This window comes from Hippichthys cyanospilos, chromosome 6 (genome assembly GCF_059441005.1).
Source record: "Hippichthys cyanospilos isolate Australia breed blue-spotted pipefish chromosome 6, RoL_Hcya_1.0, whole genome shotgun sequence".
NCBI classification, from domain to species: Eukaryota; Metazoa; Chordata; class Actinopteri; order Syngnathiformes; family Syngnathidae; genus Hippichthys; species Hippichthys cyanospilos.
Window position 1 is genome coordinate 16,010,748 of NC_142374.1, and position 20,099 is coordinate 16,030,846.

Genomic DNA, 20,099 nt, shown 5'->3' on the forward strand with positions numbered 1-20,099 from the left:
TTCATTTGCATGTGAATCACTACCATGATTTAACTCCCAGTTATAGCGCAGTAGTGTAAATGCGATTATGTACGATGCAAAATGAATTAAAATTTGGCAGCGTGAAATGAGTGGGTCATTGCGTGCGTGTCAGTGGTAGATTTAAATGTGGCTATAACCCGCCTTTAAAGTTTCCTTGGGGTTTGTTCGATTTGTTTCTTTTTTTTCCAGAACTGTCCCAGCGGGTAGCAAACTCTGGTTCCTCGAGAGCCAAATCTTGCAAGTTTTTAATTTCTTTCTCCCAGCATGCCTGATTCATATGGTCATCATCGTTATCAGACTCCCACGGAGGTTATTCTTAAACTGATCGTTTGAATGTGCTTTTTTTTTGTGCCGAGACACCCGTCCTCTTCAGGGTAAGCAGTTTTCAAAACGAACACAGGTTTAGAGGAAATGACGCCACAGTCCTCTGCTTTCCTATTGGCTGATGCAGTTTAAAATTTGAACAGTTTTCACTCGGCAGTATTGTTGGGTTAGAGGTGCATGTTCATGCTCGCTGTGTTTTGCTATATAATTTTGTTGTATGGCTCTTGCGTGAGATAATATTCGATTTCTCGAAGGAGTAAGCGTTGGATTGAGTTGGAATTGGTTCGTGTTTCAAAGGTAAAACACGTGACATGTATCGTTAAACAAAGTTAGGTTATGGTGGTGGGGTGTATCTTTGGCGCCTGCTCAAGAAAGAAATAGAAAGATGGAGAAATTATTATGTTTTGTTACTCATTGTTGACATGTTTGGTGTATGTATTTAACGTGAGAAAATACCTCTCGAAAATATTTGTAGTCGTTACCATAATCTTATGTTGTGCTGTCGTCTTTTAGCGAAGGCTCGGACAGCGTCTGCGAATGCAACAGAATCAAATTTCTGCCTTGTCAAGTATTACGTCGGGTACTTGCGATTAAAATGTCTGAGTTGATTTTTTTTTTTCATCCGACATTTGTGCTGATTTTCGGTTGTTTGGGGTGGACAAGTCTTCGTAACATCAAAATGGAGAGACTTCCTGTCAGCTTCTGAATAAATCAAACGGCAAACGTTTATCCATGTTTTTGTATTGTGACTTTTGTTTTTATTTCTTGCTTTAAAATATTTACATTATTTACGCCGCAGGGTAGTCGAAATGTTATGTTTTGACTTGGTTCCCTCGCACTGACCCGCTACAATGATGCAACTGTTAGAGCATTTATGGGTTCTTTGAAATGAATGAGCATCAGATTTAGTAATTCTGTTTAACCACTTTAATGCATAAAAATCTCTGCGCTGCTATGTAAGGTAATTTACCAGTGAAATAAAATGCACACAGCATGTCAATGGCGATTTTGTTGCCCAAACAGAAGAATCCCCAATTCGGTCCTATAAACAAAATAAATGTATATGTATTTTTCTTACATTGATATGTTTCAGATCGAGAACCTCCCCGACTGCCACCATGAGCTCCGTGCAATCGAATTTGCAGTCCCTAATCAGGATGTTTGAAGATAAAACACAAGATTTTTTGAATGAAATTGAGACAGTTCATATGGTTTGGCTTGAAGAGATCAAACAAGAGGCCGTAGACATGTTCTCACGGTGGGTGTAAAATCATTTAATAAAAAATGGATTTGTTCCAGTTATTGTTTTTTGTCAACATCGCTGTTTTGTTGCGATGAACCGGACATTCAAGTCACAGCTTTTCTTTTGACTGGTTGCATTTGCTACCTGTACTTGTCCAGTCAACCCGATGTCAACATGGGAGAGAAATGAAATCCTTTTTGATTAAGTTTCTAATTTATTTTAGTTGAGCTGTATTAGAATCCAAATAATTTTTCATGTTTTCTTTAGCATAAGCAATGGAGTGATTCTTCTAATAATAAGTGCTCTTTATTTTGTAGGAATTTTAACTCTGAGCCTGAATTGATGCCCAAAACGCCATCACAAAAGAGAAATACTCGCAGGAAGCGTGTATCTCTTGGACGGCAGGAGGACGGTCAAGCCAGGCGAAGGTTTGATTCTTTGATACATTCTCCCACCTCAATGTTTATTAAACCCTGTGTGGCCTAATTTGCCTTTTGTCATGCAGGTACTCAAAAGGACGCCGTAGTAATCTGCGCGGTTCTTTTGTTAAACCGCTAAACTCCATATTTGAAGATGCCAACGCAGGCGCTTCCGCAGCTGAAAACAGTTCAACCACGCGGCCAAAACGTGCAACTCGCAAAAATAAACAAACCCAACCAATTGCTGAGGATGTGACACATGTTTCCTCTACAAGCTCTGAAAGTGTAGAGGAGTGTAATAAAAAGGCAGAGTTTGTTGAGAATGACTGCGTGGATAAGAATAGAGAGGTGGACGAAGCAGAAGTCCAGCCGGATGAGCCATCTAGCGCCAGTCATTCGCCAGTTAAGATACCGTCACCTGGTGTTACTGTCAGCATCCCTGCACAGGAGCGTTTGTCCTCTGAACAAGCACTGCAACCTGGGCCCTCCCCTGGGCGTGCTGCTGCCAAAATTGCCATAGCCGGCAAAGGCAGAAGCTCTCGGCGGAGTTCTGTGAGGTGCTCGAAGGTGCGTCACTCCCTGGGAGGTTTGCGACACAGCATAATACAAGAGTCCCTGCGCCGAACCTCACGGCGATCCATGATGAAGAAGGCGGCTCGCAAAGCCAACTCTTCGCGTAGCAGCAGTATTGACGGTGAGAAACAAAACTTTTGAAAAATGTCTCCCAAGCTTTAGTTTATGTATGTATTTCATGAATTTTCTGATTGTAGCAACTTCTTCCTGTGAGTCCATGGAAGAGATAGACGAAGTGTAAGTACTAAAAGGAATCATTTTCCTATATTTACTTGCATTGTTTAATTGAATTAATCATGAAATTGATTTGTTTAAAAAAAAATGTAAACAAGGGGGGAAGTTGGTATTTTAAAAAAAGCCATTTCTTTTTGTTGAAATTTCTTTATACATTTTTGTAAATGTTCCAAATGTATTAGCATATCTGTAAAAGTTGAATGATAACTTAATCCTGTAAATAACTCGCTTTAGTTTATTGGATTGAGTTCTCCAAAAAATTCCCAATTTCCCAACTTCAGCAAAATTTCTTCAAGAAGTCAACAGAAATTTTAAATAGTTCTCAGAATTTAGCTGTATTAAATTGATTTATCTGTTATCAGATGGAAAATCAATAAACGCCGATGCTGATATTCCTCAAACCTCCTAATATTATTGCTGATAATCAGTCTATCCTTTATGAAGTCATTCTCAAATATTAACTATATTATTTAATTTAATCTTTTTCGTTTTGTTGGTCCTTTTTTTTTTAGTTTAAATTGACCTTAAAAAAAAATCAGACACTTAGGCTTTTTAAATTCCAGAGTAACCTGTAGAACCCCGATTAAAAATTAAGTCAACACAAGTAAACAAGTTAGTCAATGAGACAGGTGGCATGAAAATGATTCAGTTGGTCATAAATGATTCTCGTTTGAATAAGGATAGACTTTTTTTTAAGGCTCTTTTTCAGATTCAGACTAAGATGTAGCCTATATAAATCCTGCAAAATGTAAAGTTAGTAAAGTTTCTTTATGCACATTGTTACATTGGCAAAACGTTCACAATGTAGGAAATCTGAAACATGCTTAGCTCAATGTGCAACAAATATAAACTACGGATATAAACACGAAAACATAATGAGTTGAGGAAGATGAGATTTATTCTGTTTTACAATCATTTTTACTTTGTTGACTGTGTGCGTATTATACACTACAGCGCACTAAAATAAAATAACAGAATTTGACCCCCAAATTAAGTCACACACAGGTGTGTCTTATATTTAGAGGATTACAGTATTAGTGATTATTATTTTATTAATAATTTCCACAGAATATCTGACCCTGTGGCTGCAGATCCAGAGGTTGCTGTGACTGATGGTTCAGTGGATACTCCACCGGTATGAATAGATATTAATGCGCAATTCAGTTCTTTTTCAACTTCTCATATAAATACATTTAAATTTTTGCAGACAAGTGTGCCGCCATCCTTGGCACGTGTCACTCGTTCTGTGGCAGCAAACTCCCCTAAACTGGCCCCCCCTTCACTGTTTACCCCTGAGAGGAATAATCCGCCAAAGACAGCAGGTATTTGCTTCTGTTTTATTTTGACTTGTTTATAATCGTTGACCCTTAGAAGTGACCGAATTGTTTTGCCTTTGTTCCAGTTGACACACAACATACTCCGCAGGCTGCTCAAAGGTGAGTTTCACACTGCTAAATGCTTTTGGCCCATACCCTCATGGCCCACTCTGGCTGGATGTAGAATGCACTTTCAAGTGACTAGTTTCAATTTAATGCTTATATTATAGACTGTATTGAATTTTTGTTGTGTATTTGACATTACTGTGTCATGTCTGTATCTGTTCACTAAGCACATGAAACAACAGCATGTGCGGATGCCCAATTTGTGTGGAAATAAATCCATAAGCGGCAACACCAAGCAGTGACAACACAGAATTAAAACAACTAATATTTTCTTGGAGTGCATTCGTTACAATTGACCAATTTGTCTTGGGAACACTCCCTGTTGATGTCTGATAAAATGTTACTTCGAAAAATCAACTGACACATTTTTTAGCTTATTATGGTATTCATTCTCACCTCACTTCCCATTTCTACAGGTCGACTCAGAGCATCAAGCGTAAAGCATCCTATATCACGACGGAAACTCCAATGAAGAGGTTCTCTCATGCCAAGAAGAGTCAGAGTGTAAGATGCCCAAATAAATAATTACTATGACAATGCGCAATTTAGATATTCTTTATAAAGGCATGCTGCAAAATGATAATTAATAAGTGTGATGTTTTTTGTTTTGACCCCCCCTCCCAAAGGCTGTCAGACCGAACATGAAATCATTTCTACACACCGTCCAAAAGAATCAGATTCTGATGATGACTCCGAATGCCTTCAACCGTAACACTGTAGTCAAGTCCTTCATTAAAAACACCACTCCTCTGAAGTTTGATCCAAAGGTCAGTATTAAATACCTCCACCACGCCCAACATAAAAAAAAAAAACCTTTGTAAGTTTTCACATACAACTGCCATAGTCATTTAACCATTGATTTCCCAAAGTAAATTAGTGAATCATTGGATACCTTTTGTTTATTTCTTTATGTTTATCTCCTCTCCCCAGATGAGCATGAACATAGTGGTAAGTGCATGAGCACTGTGTGGTTATATGATGAAAGTGTCTACTCATTTATCACTAAACTAAAGCCCCCTTCCAACACCTGCTAACCTGTCTACTTCCTTCCATTTGTCTTGTAATGAGATCTGTTAGTAAAGTTCCATTGTTGCTTCCAACTTGTGTGCGGGCTTTCCAGTTTCAAAAATGCCCACAACTTCACTTGTTAGTTGAGGGCATTTTTTGGGATTCTAATGTTCATGCTCTTTTATGAGTATTCCTCTGTAATGCAGGAGCAGTTCACTCACAAAAACCTGACGTTTCCTTTTTGCAGGTTGAGCAATTATTTGTGTTTGCAATATGATCTCAACTTGATCAAATGTGATTTGCTAACCCCGAGGCTATGATTTCACTGGTCTTTGCTGGTTCTAACTGAACCCATGCCTTGAACCGTGTGGTTGCCATGACCCCTTCCTTACATCGTTGGAATTGAAGGAAAATAACACTTGGGGGTGTTAAGGATGAGAAATTAACATTTGTTAAAAGTTGTCCTTTCGTGAATGATATCTTATCGATATCATGCATTATAGATATGATATTCTTTGTTGAAACAAACATTCTGTCTGTTGAAAGTTAAATAAAAAAAAAAATCACATTTGTTTGCAATCGCAATTTTTGAGGGAGATGTTTTTAAAAGTTCCCAATTACCGTAGCTTCTGCAAAATCGTTCCGCACCACTTTTATGTAAACACAATTTTTTGTAGATGTTACACGGACCGTGATTTGGCCTGTGAGTGTCTGGGTCAAGGCTCCCGGAATGTCTTGTTTTTATTCTCATTAACTTGTGCCACCTGCTTTCAATGTTTGTTTTCTGGTGTCACTTATTCCAAAGGCCAAAGAGCGACAAAAGCTGGAGGCGCTTAAAAAAAAGCAAGAACAAGAAGAGGAGCGACTGCGGAAAATGGAGGAGGAGAAGAAAAAGAAACAGGAGGAAACCAAAAGGTCCAGTTCGTTTTCAAACTGGCTATGTCATTTAATTTGTGAAAGTGAATTAATTTCTTTTTTTTTTTTTTTTTTTTATAGGAAGCGGGATGAGAGGCTAAGAAAGGTGTTTGAGGCCAAAGTGAAAGAAGAACTGAAAGAAGAAGAAAAGAAAAAGAAGATTGAGCAAAAAATGGCCCACATTGATGAGAAAAATGACAAGGTGAGTAAATTGGTTGAATGGTGAGCCTAACTACTTGGCCTGGTTGTGCCATGTCAAAATTGCTCAATTTTGGTCCATGACTCCAGCGTCAGGCGGCAGAGATGGCCAAAAAAAGAACCGCGATCAAAAGGCAGGAAGAGCTTGAGCAAAAAAGGAAGCTGGAAGAAGAAATTAAACGAAAGATGATTCAACAAGCGGTGAGATCTATTTTATTGGTCGTTTCACATCTCAGCCTGTTTTTGTGTCATTGTACAAAAAAAATAAAGAAAGAATATAGCACACACTGTTAACTGTATGCTCCACCCTACATGGACATGTTTGGTCTCATTACAACATTAGGAAAAGTTTGGTTCTGAACTCTCCTTTATGTCTTTTTGGACTTTAGGAGGAGGAGAAGCGGCAAGAAGAGTTGCTGGCTAAGAAAGCCAAAGAGGACGAACTAAAAGCGAGAAAGCTGGCAGAAGCCCACAGAGCCTTGGAGCTAAAAAGAGAGCAGGAGCTGGAGAGGGAACGCTTAGCTGCTGCCGAAAGGTCAAACTTTTAAATCACTAATGAAGTGAATGCCCTTTGAATGCGAGCAAAAGTGTAGACTCATCAACTAAACAGGACAACCTACAATACAGGGTGTTTAAAAATGTTTAGGAGGCGAGCAAATGTGTGTTCAAGTCATGGTTTGTTCAACGTCCCAAAAGTTCGCCTGCAGTTTTTATTTATTTTTTTTCTTGTTGCAAGGAATATACAATAATAATCTAAAATCTCCCACACCAAAATGTTACTGGAGTTTAGTTGTGGACCTTCGTTGCTTCTCTTCTTGCTCTTAATTGTTTTATTCAATGACCTAGAATCTTCCTTTTTGAACCCATAAAAGATCACTTAAAACATGATACGGTTTGCAATAGAATTATCACGTCACAAAAGCGAGTCTGAAAGTTGGCTTCAGTGCTCCAGTGGATGTTGTATGTTGGCCATCTACAATATTAAAACCTCCTGTACCTCATAACGTTAGCTCATGAAAGATCTCTATTAACCTCAAATATGCGTGAATCAGATTTAAATTTAGCGTTTTAAAAACAATATTAGGAATCATCCCCAATATGACAAATCCCGTACAAAAATACTCATTGATTGCTATGTGGCTTCTTTAGAGAGCGAGTCGAAAAAGAGAAGGCGCTTGCTCTGCAGCGGGAATTGGAGAGAGCAGCTCGAGAGAAGGCGCAACGAGAACAGGAGGAAAAACGAAAACAGGTGAAGTAAAGCTAGCTGTTGTCAAGAAGCATGTAGTGTTTGCTATGAAATCGAAATTTCATTAATGTACAGAAATACCAAAAACCAGGGATGCACCATGACTGCCCCCCCTCAACAATAACATAACTTTTTCTGCTTCTCCAAATTGATAACCGATTTTGATTTTTTTTTCGCCAATAATTATGCATCCATACCAACACCTAACTCAACTTTGTTTGTTTGAGCAACATGACAAAAATGAAAGCTTCTTCAATGATTTTTCACTTGTATTCTGAATGTTTTATGTAATTGAATGTAATTGTGATTTGTTCCACCAGGAGGAGCAGCAGAGGTTAGCTGCAGAGGAGAAAGCTGCTAAAGAGAAAGAAGCTGCTGCTCGACAAGTTGCCAATGCCAAGCTGAATGTAAACATACTTAAGGGCGGGAAGTTCACGATGATTGTGTTTTGTATTCCATATCTGAGATTTGTCTTTTTTTTTTTTTCCCCTCCTCCTGTCACTTTTCACATATAGACTGCTGTCGCCCTCAACGTGACTGTGGATATTGAGGTACCATCAATAGATGACTTTACCAAAACAGCCGTTTATTTTTTGTGTGAGATTTTTTCTATGCTTCTATGCATAGATTTGTATTGCATTATCCTCACAAGATAAAGAGATTAGGCAGTTCAATTAGCAATTTTTTAGTCTTATTTTATTTATTTTTTTCTTTTGATGACTGTTCTTTGTCAAATGGCATTTTGCAGAATTCTGTGATAACTACGCCTGCGGCAAAAGGCGCCTGCAGTCTCAATGCCACTGTGGATCTGGAGGTAACTGGGCAAAATGATGTGCATCGTTGGCACATGTTTGTGCTCGAGTCTCATTTCAGCGTACGCTGAGATCGTTTCTATACACTCTAACAAAGTGTTTTTCCTCCTGGGCAGAAATCACCACAGTCATACTCCATCACTCCAAAGGGAGGTGGCAAAACTATGACTTTGGCCAAAAATATTGAAAATTACGGAATGGATCAAAACAGTGATGATTCAACTGATGATGAGTCTGCTCCAAGAAAGCCCATTCCATCTTGGGCAGATGGTACTCATATGAATTATCGCATAAACATTTTTATGACTAAAGTGTTGACGTTATTTATTTTTTGAATTTAAAGAGTTAGCTTTGTAATTCAGTCTTTATTGCTATAAGATTATATACTACTGCTGATAATATAGCCCAGCCGGTTTACGGAAAGGGAATAAAATGATCTGAACGTCTTCCTTCCAGGTCATAATCTGCAGACGATTATTATGAGGCAATACTTCAACCCTCCTGACTTTGAAGAATTTTTCGGAAAAATTGAACCACCAAAGCTGGAGAACCTGTTCTACAAGAGCAAACCACGCTACTTTAAACGCACTAGCTCTGCTGTGTGGCACTCACCCCCTAACAAAGTTTGATTTCGTTGCACTGTGCTGTAAATTTTTTTTTTAAACTTTCCAATAAAATTTGTTTTTTTGAAAATAAATGTTTGTGTTAAACATCATGTGTTAACTCATCATTTTTTCCCCCCGACATTATTATTATTAGCCCCCAAATTTTCTTCACGATGTTATATGCGCCCCCATAATACCTTGAGTTTCTGCGATTAACTGCTGAAGATAGACTTTCATTCATGTAACGGCGGTTCTCAAATGGGCTATGTGGCATTTTGATATGTATTTTAAAAGTAGCAGCCATCCAAAAATCTTTTTTTTTTTTAATGTATGTGGATATTTGAGAGTTAGTTTATGTTTATGATTTTTTTTTTTCATTCAGTATAGGCTATTCTGTTTCACCCTTAAAACAGCCTCTTTATCAGAATGGTTCAACCCAAGCTCATATCCCAGCTAGCATCACCTTTAAATCACTTAAAAAAATAAAAATGAAATCAAGTAGGGTTGAGTGGCCATGAACAAAAAAATAAAATCTTATCCCAAATTTGCTCCCCCAGTCAATATCACTGATTACTATTTCATAGAGGAAATAAACCCAACGCTTATTGGAATGTTTGATTTACTAAAATGAACCCCGTGTGACATATTCAGACAAGGTGTACCACTTTTAAAGCAGTTTGCGGTTAACAACACAGGTTGAGAAAAAAAGCGTCCATGATTGCTCAAATGTCACAATGAAGCAGTTTGGAACTTATAAACACATGTTCTAAATATTACCATAGCATTCTGTATTTAAGTCCTCGTCTCAACAAAAAATTGACAACGTTTTGATTTTTACTCCAGTTCCTAGTACTACTGTATACACAAATCTTCAGAGTTTAAAAACGCAGAAAATAAATCTCCATTTAAACATACTAATTTCTAAAATGAAGCATCCTTCTGTTTCTTTATATTTGTTACTACAATTAATGTGAAATAATCAATGCTGCTTGTGTCTTTTTAAGTGCGTTAAAATAATGACAGAGTAGGGGTCAGTTAAAAAACAAAAGAGATGAATCGTTTTGAATGGATATTCCTTTTTACGTCTTGATATAAAGCAAAAAAGAAATTGATTTGTAGTCCACATGAAAATGTATGGTTTGCTAAATCTGCAAATATTTTTGAGGTAATACCTAATTCTGCCACAAGGCGGTGCATACCTAATAACATGCTCAAGGTGACTTGGCTAGTGACCATGATTAACTACGGCTAAGCAATCTCGGTAGGAAATTTGAAATTTATATAGATTTTGTTGAAAACATTTTTAAACCAATCGGTTAGAAATGTTTAGCTCCACCATGACATACGTTGTTGTATTACACGAGTAGAATTCTAATTGGCAATTAGCAGTAGGCTAATGTTAAAAATGAATCAGTGCTGCGATAGCTCGTGTTACTTATGACAATATTTAATTGTTGGATGCTAATTGTGAAGCTAGCTAAGCTAAAGTTAAAATTACTGATGTCAGTTAATTCACTTTTTAGATGCATAGGCCTACGCTATAAAATGTACATAGTTCATTATACTGTAATCTAGTTATTTTGATGGTCAAAATACAGAACGTGAACGCATGCTAATACACTGTAGTTAGGATATATTATAGGAATTTTGTGTCGATTGTATTGCCTGTGTTGGTTGGTTATATTGAATAATACTGAAAGATACTTAAAAACATACAGCTGAAGTTTAAAAGTGGTTAATACATAGTGCAATCCAAAATCATCAGTCGTTGGACATGCCTTTAGCACTTATTTTTAAACATTTAATGCATTTAAAAACAACTAATAAAATGACTTTACAGGGTCTTTAAACAAGTACAGTGAATATGGTCCCAATGTTAAACATTCTTTTTCCCTGCCTTTAAGTAAGAAGAAATGTTACTGACTTGAGTTTGGGGTAAAAAATGAATTATTGTGAAATTATTTAGAAAGGCCAACAGAAAGATGATAGTTCAAGTCTGCAAATACATCCAGGCTCTCGTGGAAATGTCACTGGCTTCCCTGAAAATAGACATACCAGCAATTAACAATACAGTATATTATGTAATGAATTAAGTAGGCATAATCTATTGTGAAGCCTCCTGATATGTTGCGAGTCAAAAGACAGCCCAACTGTGTGAGTTACCTGGAGTTAAAGGGATTTTAGTCCCTGATCCTTTGAGGACCACCTGCAGGTCACAGATCTTAGCATTTCCAGCACCGCTTTCCTGCTCCCTCAATGTGACGCGCACCTCATCTCTCCAAAACAGCCAGTCCAGTTGATGGCCCAAGTAACTGACACCTTGGATGCAGAGCTCACTCAGTTCATCAGGAAGAAGAGGGGAGAAAGCCAGACAGTCCTTCTGAATTCTAGAAGTTGAAAGCATGTTTTATATTGATTGATTTGATTCCACAATCAAGGTGGGATGACTGACGATTGACCTGAAGCCGCTGTAACCGAACACAACGGCCTGCAAGAATCCTCCCATGCCCGTAAGAAAGTTGACTGCGCCCGTACCGTCTGTTGACTCGCTCCACACCTGCAAGGCCATTGCACATTTCCTCAGTATGCAATAAAGAAATTGGTGCAGCCTGGAGCCATACCTGGAAAGGTCCTTGAATGTTTCTGAAGCATTTATCAAGCAAACGTTGCGCTTTCTCAGCCTCCCCCAGTTCTAGCCAACCAATTGCAAACATACCCTGAGCGATGAAAAAGGCAAAAGTTAATATATGTGTGTGTGTGTGTTCCTTCATTTTTTGCAGTTAAAACTTTTTTGTGGCTTCATCCCATTGAGTGCCCCCCACCCCAATTTTCACATGGAAGGTCATCTATCTGCCTACACTTTACGCCTCCCCACATGTACATGTCCGTTAGACACAAGCTCACTGCGGTGCAAGTCTGATAAGAGTTTTTGTCGCCCTTATATAATGCCACATGTCAAAAAGCAGTGGTTTAGTTTTAAAACAAAGTGCCTTCATTTGAACAAGATTGTGTTTTAGGACTGTGAGATTCCTTCAGACTCCATGTTAGGACTGAGCATGGGAGGGTTGCTGTGCATTATGCGCTGCTGTGAGGTGAAGGTCCTTTGAAAAAAACAAAAACAAAACTGCGAAGCACCGACGCCGCAAAAGATGAGCAGCTAGGGATCATTCTATATCAATCATGTGATCTGCCACAATAATATCTCGAAATGAAAAAAAAATGGTTGGAAATATTTGATCCTTTTAGGTGGGATTAAAAAGATACTAACTAGATAAATTGCAGATTTCCATTTTATGAATCCCTCATTTTCTTTTACCTCTTGACAGAAGTAGTTTTTATGATCATGAGAAGTTAAAATTGAGATCAAAATTCCGACTGCCATGGCCACTCATCCTTATCCTTAAGTCAGTGCAGAACCCTAAAACCTTAATAATAAACAGGAATGATTACTGTGGAATAAAACTATGAATCTGTGCCTCACCCAGGTCATGGCTGGTCCATGAGGGTCAGTGACTGCTTCATAAGCTTCAAGGTCATTTCTTCGGATCTCAGGCAACATGGGCAGGCCAAGAGGATAACTCAGCATCACGCTGTCGGCCTGTTTCACTGGATAACCTGGAAGTAAGGTAGAACATCTATATATATGTTATTTCAATGTGCGTCATGAGCAAGGTAAAAGGTTAAAAAAAACCTTTAGAATAGCCATCAAACTCAGGATGGTAGAGAGATTGCTGTTCAAAAGGTATATGGAGGTTGTCTGCCACATCTTGCCATTCCCTTGGTGCGGGATGTTTGAGAATAGCTGCTAATTCCACTGCAAACTGCAGACTGAAAACAAGATTGTAATTTCATCAGCGATGAATTCCAATTACAAACAAACAAATCCGAATGGAAGAAATATTCAAGTACCTTAATTTGGCGACTGTGTTTGTGTAGACAGAGTTGTTGACATTGGAGTAATACTCATCTGGTGGAATGACACCTAAACAGAACAACAATTCGCAATTTTATAATTGCATTTTAATCATTGTCTTCGACATGCATGATATTGTGGCTTATTTGTGTTTGGTGATGTTGCCATCCACATACACAGCATAGCGTGTGAACAGCTGCCTCCCTGAACGGAAATCCTGTTACAGTAAACGCCTGTACGTTAATAAATCACCTACCAGGAACATACAGGAATTACATAATTAAATACTATGTCAAGTGCTAAAGTTTGACATTTTTTCTTTCACTTTAATTAACATTATGCTTCTGTTTTGTGCGCTTTGGCCACCTGGGAAAAGTACAATGCAGAGAGACACATGACGAATTCTTTCATAACCCATAACTCATAAATCAATCAATTTACGGAATATTTGTCATTTTTCACAAAGCATAAAGAATATACTGTAATCCGTCTTTCCACATTTGTTACTCCACGATTTGTGTTCAAATGTGTTGCTAAAAGATTTGAACAATGGCCACAGATGCTATTTGTTAGTCAGGCTTCTGTTCTGCATTGTGAATTTTTAAAATAAAAAAGACATTAAAAACTAATCTGCAAATATTGGTTGCCAAACTGAAAGTATAAGCTGGTCTTTTGCATTTTATGAGATGATAAGGTGTTGGTTTGAAAAAATAGCCTTTGTTTCCAGTACAGACTGAGGGATTGGTACACTGTTGCACTGTTGGAACAATATTTCTGTTTTATTTCTGTTGTTTCAACACATTTTGGAGTATGTTTTAGAACAGTAAAAAAATGCAATAAAAACATCACCTTTTTCATGCCAAAATGTTATTATGTCAAAAATTGGTTGATTTAAAGGCAGAAAATCTAAAACAATAGGTATTGATTACCACGTGACCTTTACCTAATAGATGATACTTCTGGTCGTCAGGGCTCCAGGTAACTCTGGACACCCAGTAATCAGCCACGCCCCATATCAGCTCACTGCCCTGTCCTTCTGTGAACATTGTCACATCCTACCACAAAGACCCAAGTTATTGTGCGTTTATTTATTGAAAGGTGAGATGATGTGGTGGTACTGACACCTCAGTGAGCTGGTAGTAACTCTGGAAGGCCAGTGCGACATCTCCATTGATGTGAATTTCTTGTTGTCCATAAATGTCCTCAGGGCACATTTCCCTTCCTGACACAGCACTCTCCCATGCAAACTTCAGACCCTGTGTACAGGAAACACCTGGCATTCCTTAAACTCAAAACACACTTAGTGCTCTCGTTTGCCTGCATCTCTGAAGCATGATTTTTGCCAAGGACGCATACTTTCAAATAAAGGTGCCTCCAACGGATGCAAATTTTTTGTTGTTGTTGGGTGTTGCTAAAACAATGTTTCACATAAGGCATTTGCAGCAGCAGGCAGGCAATCTTGCCCTGGACTATAGTAAAAAAAAAAAAAAAAGCACAAATTAAAACTTTGAGCTCCATTAAAGTGAAAAGACATCAATCGGAACTCCTACTGAAAGGCAGCGTCAACGTCAGTAGATGTCAGCTAAGTTTCACATTTTTTAAACTTATTTTTATTGGGAATGAGCGGAAGAAAATTTGGTCAATTAAGCTTTGATAATTAAACTGGGAGGAGGAGGGTATACGAAAAAAATCTGCTTGAATATACAGTAAGTGCGACATAGATGTAATACAATACCTTTTTTTTCGCTATCAGACTGATGTCAGATATCACTAGTCAAGGGACAACCCTCGTTAGTACAGTAAGTTGGATTTTGAATTTTATTCATTACATTTGTCCAATAAGAGAAACTATGACAAGCAACTATGCACCAACATACCTTGTATCCCTGCTGCTGAGCATTGTATTTCGCTCCGTCCCTAGTCCGCACCCTGTATTCCAATGCTGCACGGGCCAGTTTGGGGTAGAATAATGCTACAGTTGGTAATATCCAGCTCTCCTGTTGGGTGAGATATTGTTATTATTTGACATACCAAAATAAAAAGCAACAGTAGACATTTGCGGCACAATTCCAACCTGATCCCAGAACACATGACCAAAATAATCCTGGGCCTCCGAGCCATTCGACAGTCCACCTGGACTGACGCCGCCAAAAAATCCGGATGTGTCGTGAATGGAAGGAAAGGCACTGAGGAGGTAGAACATGCAGCTTATCACAGCTTTCAAGAGGTGCTTGGATCCCACGACCTCCACCTTGCTCTTTAACCACAACTCATTCCACGCCGCCTCATGAGAGGAGCGCAAGTCACCCGCCACCATCAGCTCTAGACCCTTATCAAAAGTGGCCTTAGCCACATCTAAAGAGTCCGCCACCACCACAATGAAGCACCAGTGATTCTGGCTTTGCTCAGGTGGCAGTGTTAAGATGGAGGGAATAGGGGTCCAAATAAGATGAACCGTGGGACAGGGACCTCCTGGGAACTCCGCAGTGTGTGTGTGACCTTGAATATGGCTGGAAGACAGACACCTATTAATTTGCACGGAAAAATGATTTTTTTTTTTTTTGGGGGGGAGGGGGATAAACTGACCTCCCACCTCTGTACTCAGCAGAAGCCTGAAAATCAATGTCTTTGCTTTGAGGGGTGAAGGAAGTGGCCAACTTCACTGAGAAAGCCGCCGTTGATGTCATGTGGCGTACCAACAGAATTTCCATCACCATCAGGTTGCCGTAGTAGCGGTGCGAATAGAAAGACTGGGAGACCGTGACGTTGGGTGAGGTCAGTTTGTATGTGAAAACACCTGTATGAGAATCAACAGAAAATTGTGTAAAGGTTTCTCTGTAATCTGGTTATTTTATCTTTAATGCTCGCTATGCTATTAACAATTACCAGAAAATTGTGTGATCTCTGTTAAACTATTTACTGTATGTCATAAAGATGGAGTCCACAGCTGTGGAGACTTATTCTGCTCAAGGCGAAAGAAAGTCTGATCCCTCATGAAAAGGTTCCTACTCTTATTCTGCCCTTGGGAGGGCAACGCAGCCTATCACACATGTGACTATGCGTATTCTTAGGGTTTAAACTGGTTCCAACTAGGAACAACTGCCAGGGTGTAGATAGATATGAAGATGCAGGGCAAAGAAAAGGTCACGGCGACAGGACGGCTTAGATCATGTCAACTATCTAATCAATTTGTGCCAAAGAAGCCTAGTCTAACAATGTACCATTTTTATGTATTGTGCATGTTCATAATTGCAAATATAGTGCATTGTACACTAAGTGTACTTTAAAAAAATAGAATGCAAAGAAATTAAGTTTATTTTGCCGCTCCTTCTGTTGTGCCACCTTGGCCACAAGGAGGCAGTATAGTATTTATGAAGACAAAAGAAGAATGCTACTTCCTCTGCCATTGCTATGATAAATACATCGTTTGCTTCAGGGGATACTAAGAAATATAATTTTTGTTCAACCATTAGCAGTGTATTGTGACAGTGATCAAGCAAAATTCAACACCTTAGGTTAAAAAAAAACAACTTTAAATTTACAATTTATTAATTTTTTTAAATGGAAAGAGAAAGACATTTTACCAAAATGTAATTTATTAGGTTTTGGCGCATGAGTACTTGATCAAATGGCTGAAACGATTCAAGTTTGAAAGGGTCTTTAAAGGTCAGTAGGCAAAGATTGAAAATTTGTCTTCTAGAGACCTCTTGAGCTCTTTCACAAAACATTTCAAGAGATTTATTGTCATATGTATTATTATTCTGTTCACTTCCCCGAGCAGCAGACTACATTCCATAATCGAGCAATAAATAAATAGCAATAAATAGCAATATATAACAAACAGAGACTATGGTCTAATAATGTCGTGCAGAATATCATGTAGTGCAAAAAAAAAAAAAGTGCAATATATTGTTTATGCATAAATGTCTCTATGGCGTAGCTTACGTTCTTACTTATTATATCATCACTTTCGGAAACCCTAGCGGTGGATGGGATATTTACACCTGCTTTGGTAGGTTAGGAAACACTGGCAATGTGTGTTTATAACCTAATTTTTGATTGACTTATGATTGACAACTTCCTAGAAACGACATGTATAACCCTACGAAATCAGACCCTACCAGACCCGATGAAATCTTGGACTATGCGGCACTATTTGTTTTATTACTGCCATCAGCCAAGGCTGTATTTGCTATAAATAAATAAATAATAAATTGCTATAAACAAAGTGGATTGGATTGGATAACACATGATGACCTCTTGACTTTTAAAGTCATTTGGAACACTCAATTCATCCGCCATGCTAATAACGGGAAGTCCTTGTAGAAATAGATAACTAAAAAAGGTAAGTACTCAAGAGCAAACCTGTGTGGGCATCCAGGCTGTAGGAGTCTTGACCAGCTTCCTCTGTTTCAACCATCACAGCTAAGGGACAAGGAACATCTGCACGGTGACATTCCCCTCCTTCCCCATTGTAAACACCGCCCATGTGCATAGTGTTGTTGTACACCCGCCATCCCAAAACGCCATTGGCCAGCGGAGGTAGAAAGCGGATGTTGGTGGGGAGAGAATCGCTGGTGAAGATGTAAGGGTCGCCGGACATGTGGAGCTGGTGATTGCCTTGAGGGGAGGCTGAACTGTGTCACATATGGTAACATTTTAGAGCTATTTGGCATCAATCCTCAATTGAAAGCATGAAAATCAACTTTGATAAGGTCAGGGAGTAACCATATACATGAACACTTTTTGTATGCTTTTTAGGGGTGATGCATACAACTTTCAAATACAGCACAGTACCTTTTAACTAACTTTTAATGTAATTATGACGTTACTATTGGTGCTATTGTTACTTAGTGATATACAACACCGTATAAAAATGTTATAAACTTTTTTTGATATACTGTATTTACCAACTTCTATTGGAATTTATAACAGATTTTTTTCATACGCACAATAACCACAATTTTTGCGGATACTTAGTCACATGGCACAAGAAAGCACGCTCAGTACATTTATGACCGAGAAGTGTTTGCGAAAAGCAAATATCTGCAACTAATTGAAGCAATTAATTGAAGCTACTTAAACTGTAATTGGAGAGGGGGTGTTGAACAACAACAACAAAAACTAACCCTAAAAAACGGGGAAAAAACATGGATCGTGGGTACCAAACTGCGGGGTCCGCAGTGACTGTGTAAGCGAATTTTGATTGTACAGCACAAGAAAGCATGCTCGTTTGCAACCGCACTACTTGTTTTTCATGTAATTATTTTTCAATGCCTAAAATCAAGTCAAGATGTTACGACTCCGTTTGCTTGGGTTAGTGATCTTTCTGATTTATTTTTACTACCAACGTCGTAAACTGAGGACCCGATCGACTGAACCTGAGCAAAACAAATAGCACATTGATTGTACAGCAGAAAGCCCTGCACACGGACTTTTCTAACGAATGAAACACACAGTCATGTATTTGACTAGTCTAGCATTACATTTCGAAGTGAATCAACAAATATAACGGTAACGTTGCTCTCTCACGTGATTGGGAAGCGGGCACATCTATTTCTGCCACAAAGTGGAAAGTTGGTGAGCGATGCTTAAAGCTGGAGTAAAGCGTATATAACTTGAAATTTGCAGCTCTGTCTCTGGAAATGCGAACAATTGTAAGTAGCCCAAACTTGAGGTCAGCGGAGAAAAACTAGAGCCCTGGCTGCAATGGAGTCTGTATGCATGAGTGTTTTTCTATTGGCCAGCCAGGGGCGCTCTTTACTTCTCCATGCCACTTGTGCGCCATGAATATACTGTAATTTAAAGCATGGATCTTCAAACTTTTTAATCACCACGGACAGGTTAAAGCTTGAGATTTTTTGTTGGGGGTGGGGAATCGGCAAATATAAAGTACTTTTAAAATATGAGCTTACCACGTTTAGTAATTTGGTGAAAAACTGAAACAGACAGTATCTTGTTAAATGTTTTTTTTTTATGTATAGCCTACTCGAGTAGTTTAAGTCTAGACACTTATTGAGCAGTCAACAAGTTTTTGTAAGCCATTGTGTCAAGCTACTCACTACCTTAACATGAGAAGATAATGTGGCAGGTAACCTACTTAGCTCATGTTATCAGTGATGATAATTTTATCAGCGAAGTAAAAAAAAAAAAAAAAAAAACCTCCCATGCGTCTTAACTGACTTGTAAAATATGTCCTGTCTAATTGCAAAAAGTAGAGAAGATCGATTTAGTTAGAAATCTGAACATTCAATAGTTTGGTATCTTAAAAGGTACAGTATTATGAAATGAATACAAAATAATCTTATTGCTTAATATAGTGACTGTATAGTTTGGTCTCTTTTAAAATGTACATTACGAAATGAATAAAATATAATCTGATTACTTGATATAGTGGCTGTCCTTTATAGATAAAATAACAAAACAAAGCAGGTATTATATTAACAATGACAAGGTTAAAATTCTCAGATTCCCTGACAAACGGCACTATGTAAAAATGATTTTTATACCTGTGAGTCTGTGACAGTGTGCAGCACAAGGCTTTCTTTTCTTGCTTTATGGAGCTCTTGTGAGGTACCTATTACAGTAAGAAAAACAATGCAATTACTTTACGAACATTGGTGTGTTGCTAAAGTTAGCAATTGGTTAATACCTGAGTACCGTTAGCAAACTTCGAACGTCTTGAAACACTCAGAAAACAACTTTGCGTAGATTCGGTGCTTTTACATAATTTTTTTCTCCAAGTTCGACATTTACAGCAGATTCCATCCGCAGTTCTGACGCGACTTTTTGTCCTCGTTTCTAACTTTTTACTTTTTTTCTCCATCGTACGGTCTCCACCGTTTATTTGACATGAACTTCAAAGATTGGTTAAAAAGGAAGAGTACTCACTCTGCTCCTCTGCTGATCGTAAACGATCCCCGGGAATGATATCTCACTGGTAACGTTTTAGCCGTAGCCCGTAAACCTTTTCTTATTTACGAATCACAACTAATCATGAACTTATTTATATTTTCAACTGTTAATAAATCGTACAAATTAAATGTACTGATACCTTTGAACCAAATACATGACACAGTATATAAGCATAAAATGCTCAAATTTACATTATTATTATATTTATTAATTTATTATTAATTTACATTA

At 38.2% G+C, this 20,099-nt stretch overlaps 2 protein-coding genes and 1 long non-coding RNA gene across 7 annotated transcripts; 2 read left to right on the forward strand and 1 right to left on the reverse strand.

Moving 5' to 3' along the window:
• Window positions 1–495: 495 nt before the first annotated feature.
• incenp (inner centromere protein) lies at window positions 496–9,145 on the forward strand. Of its 2 annotated transcripts, XM_088417104.1 has the most exons (21): window positions 496–642; window positions 1,439–1,603; window positions 1,906–2,016; window positions 2,094–2,701; window positions 2,778–2,817; window positions 3,883–3,949; window positions 4,022–4,136; window positions 4,217–4,250; window positions 4,673–4,760; window positions 4,883–5,023; window positions 5,187–5,204; window positions 6,070–6,179; window positions 6,261–6,381; window positions 6,468–6,578; window positions 6,767–6,912; window positions 7,527–7,626; window positions 7,944–8,030; window positions 8,139–8,174; window positions 8,372–8,437; window positions 8,552–8,705; window positions 8,892–9,145. In XM_088417104.1, the coding sequence occupies exons 2-21, from the start codon at window positions 1,464–1,466 to the stop codon at window positions 9,062–9,064; spliced, it is 2,466 nt and encodes an 821-aa protein (XP_088273230.1). In that variant the 5' UTR covers window positions 496–642; window positions 1,439–1,463; the 3' UTR covers window positions 9,065–9,145. The 2 variants fall into 2 exon arrangements, with proteins under 2 accessions (XP_088273230.1, XP_088273231.1); XM_088417105.1 differs by lacking the exon at window positions 5,187–5,204.
• Window positions 9,146–10,250: 1,105 nt separating this feature from the next.
• LOC148422405 (uncharacterized) lies at window positions 10,251–15,915 on the forward strand. Its single transcript, XR_015865901.1, has 3 exons — window positions 10,251–10,301; window positions 12,526–12,666; window positions 15,562–15,915. It is a non-coding gene; the product is annotated as an uncharacterized LOC148422405 (long non-coding RNA).
• pgghg (protein-glucosylgalactosylhydroxylysine glucosidase) lies at window positions 10,820–19,883 on the reverse strand. Of its 4 annotated transcripts, XM_088417173.1 has the most exons (16): window positions 19,606–19,883; window positions 19,463–19,530; window positions 17,319–17,590; window positions 15,540–15,750; window positions 15,028–15,463; window positions 14,831–14,950; window positions 14,310–14,417; window positions 14,078–14,209; window positions 13,897–14,008; window positions 12,950–13,022; window positions 12,732–12,868; window positions 12,522–12,655; window positions 11,662–11,757; window positions 11,500–11,597; window positions 11,204–11,427; window positions 10,820–11,079 (listed from the first exon to the last, which is right to left on the reverse strand). In XM_088417173.1, exons 1-16 carry the CDS (start codon window positions 19,777–19,779, stop codon window positions 11,003–11,005), a joined length of 2,472 nt encoding a protein of 823 aa, XP_088273299.1. In that variant the 5' UTR covers window positions 19,780–19,883; the 3' UTR covers window positions 10,820–11,002. The 4 variants fall into 4 exon arrangements, with proteins under 4 accessions (XP_088273299.1, XP_088273300.1, XP_088273301.1 ...); XM_088417174.1 differs by lacking the exon at window positions 14,310–14,417; XM_088417175.1 differs by lacking the exons at window positions 19,463–19,530; window positions 19,606–19,883 and adding an exon at window positions 18,486–18,667 and having other exon boundaries at window positions 15,028–15,478.
• Window positions 19,884–20,099: the final 216 nt, after the last annotated feature.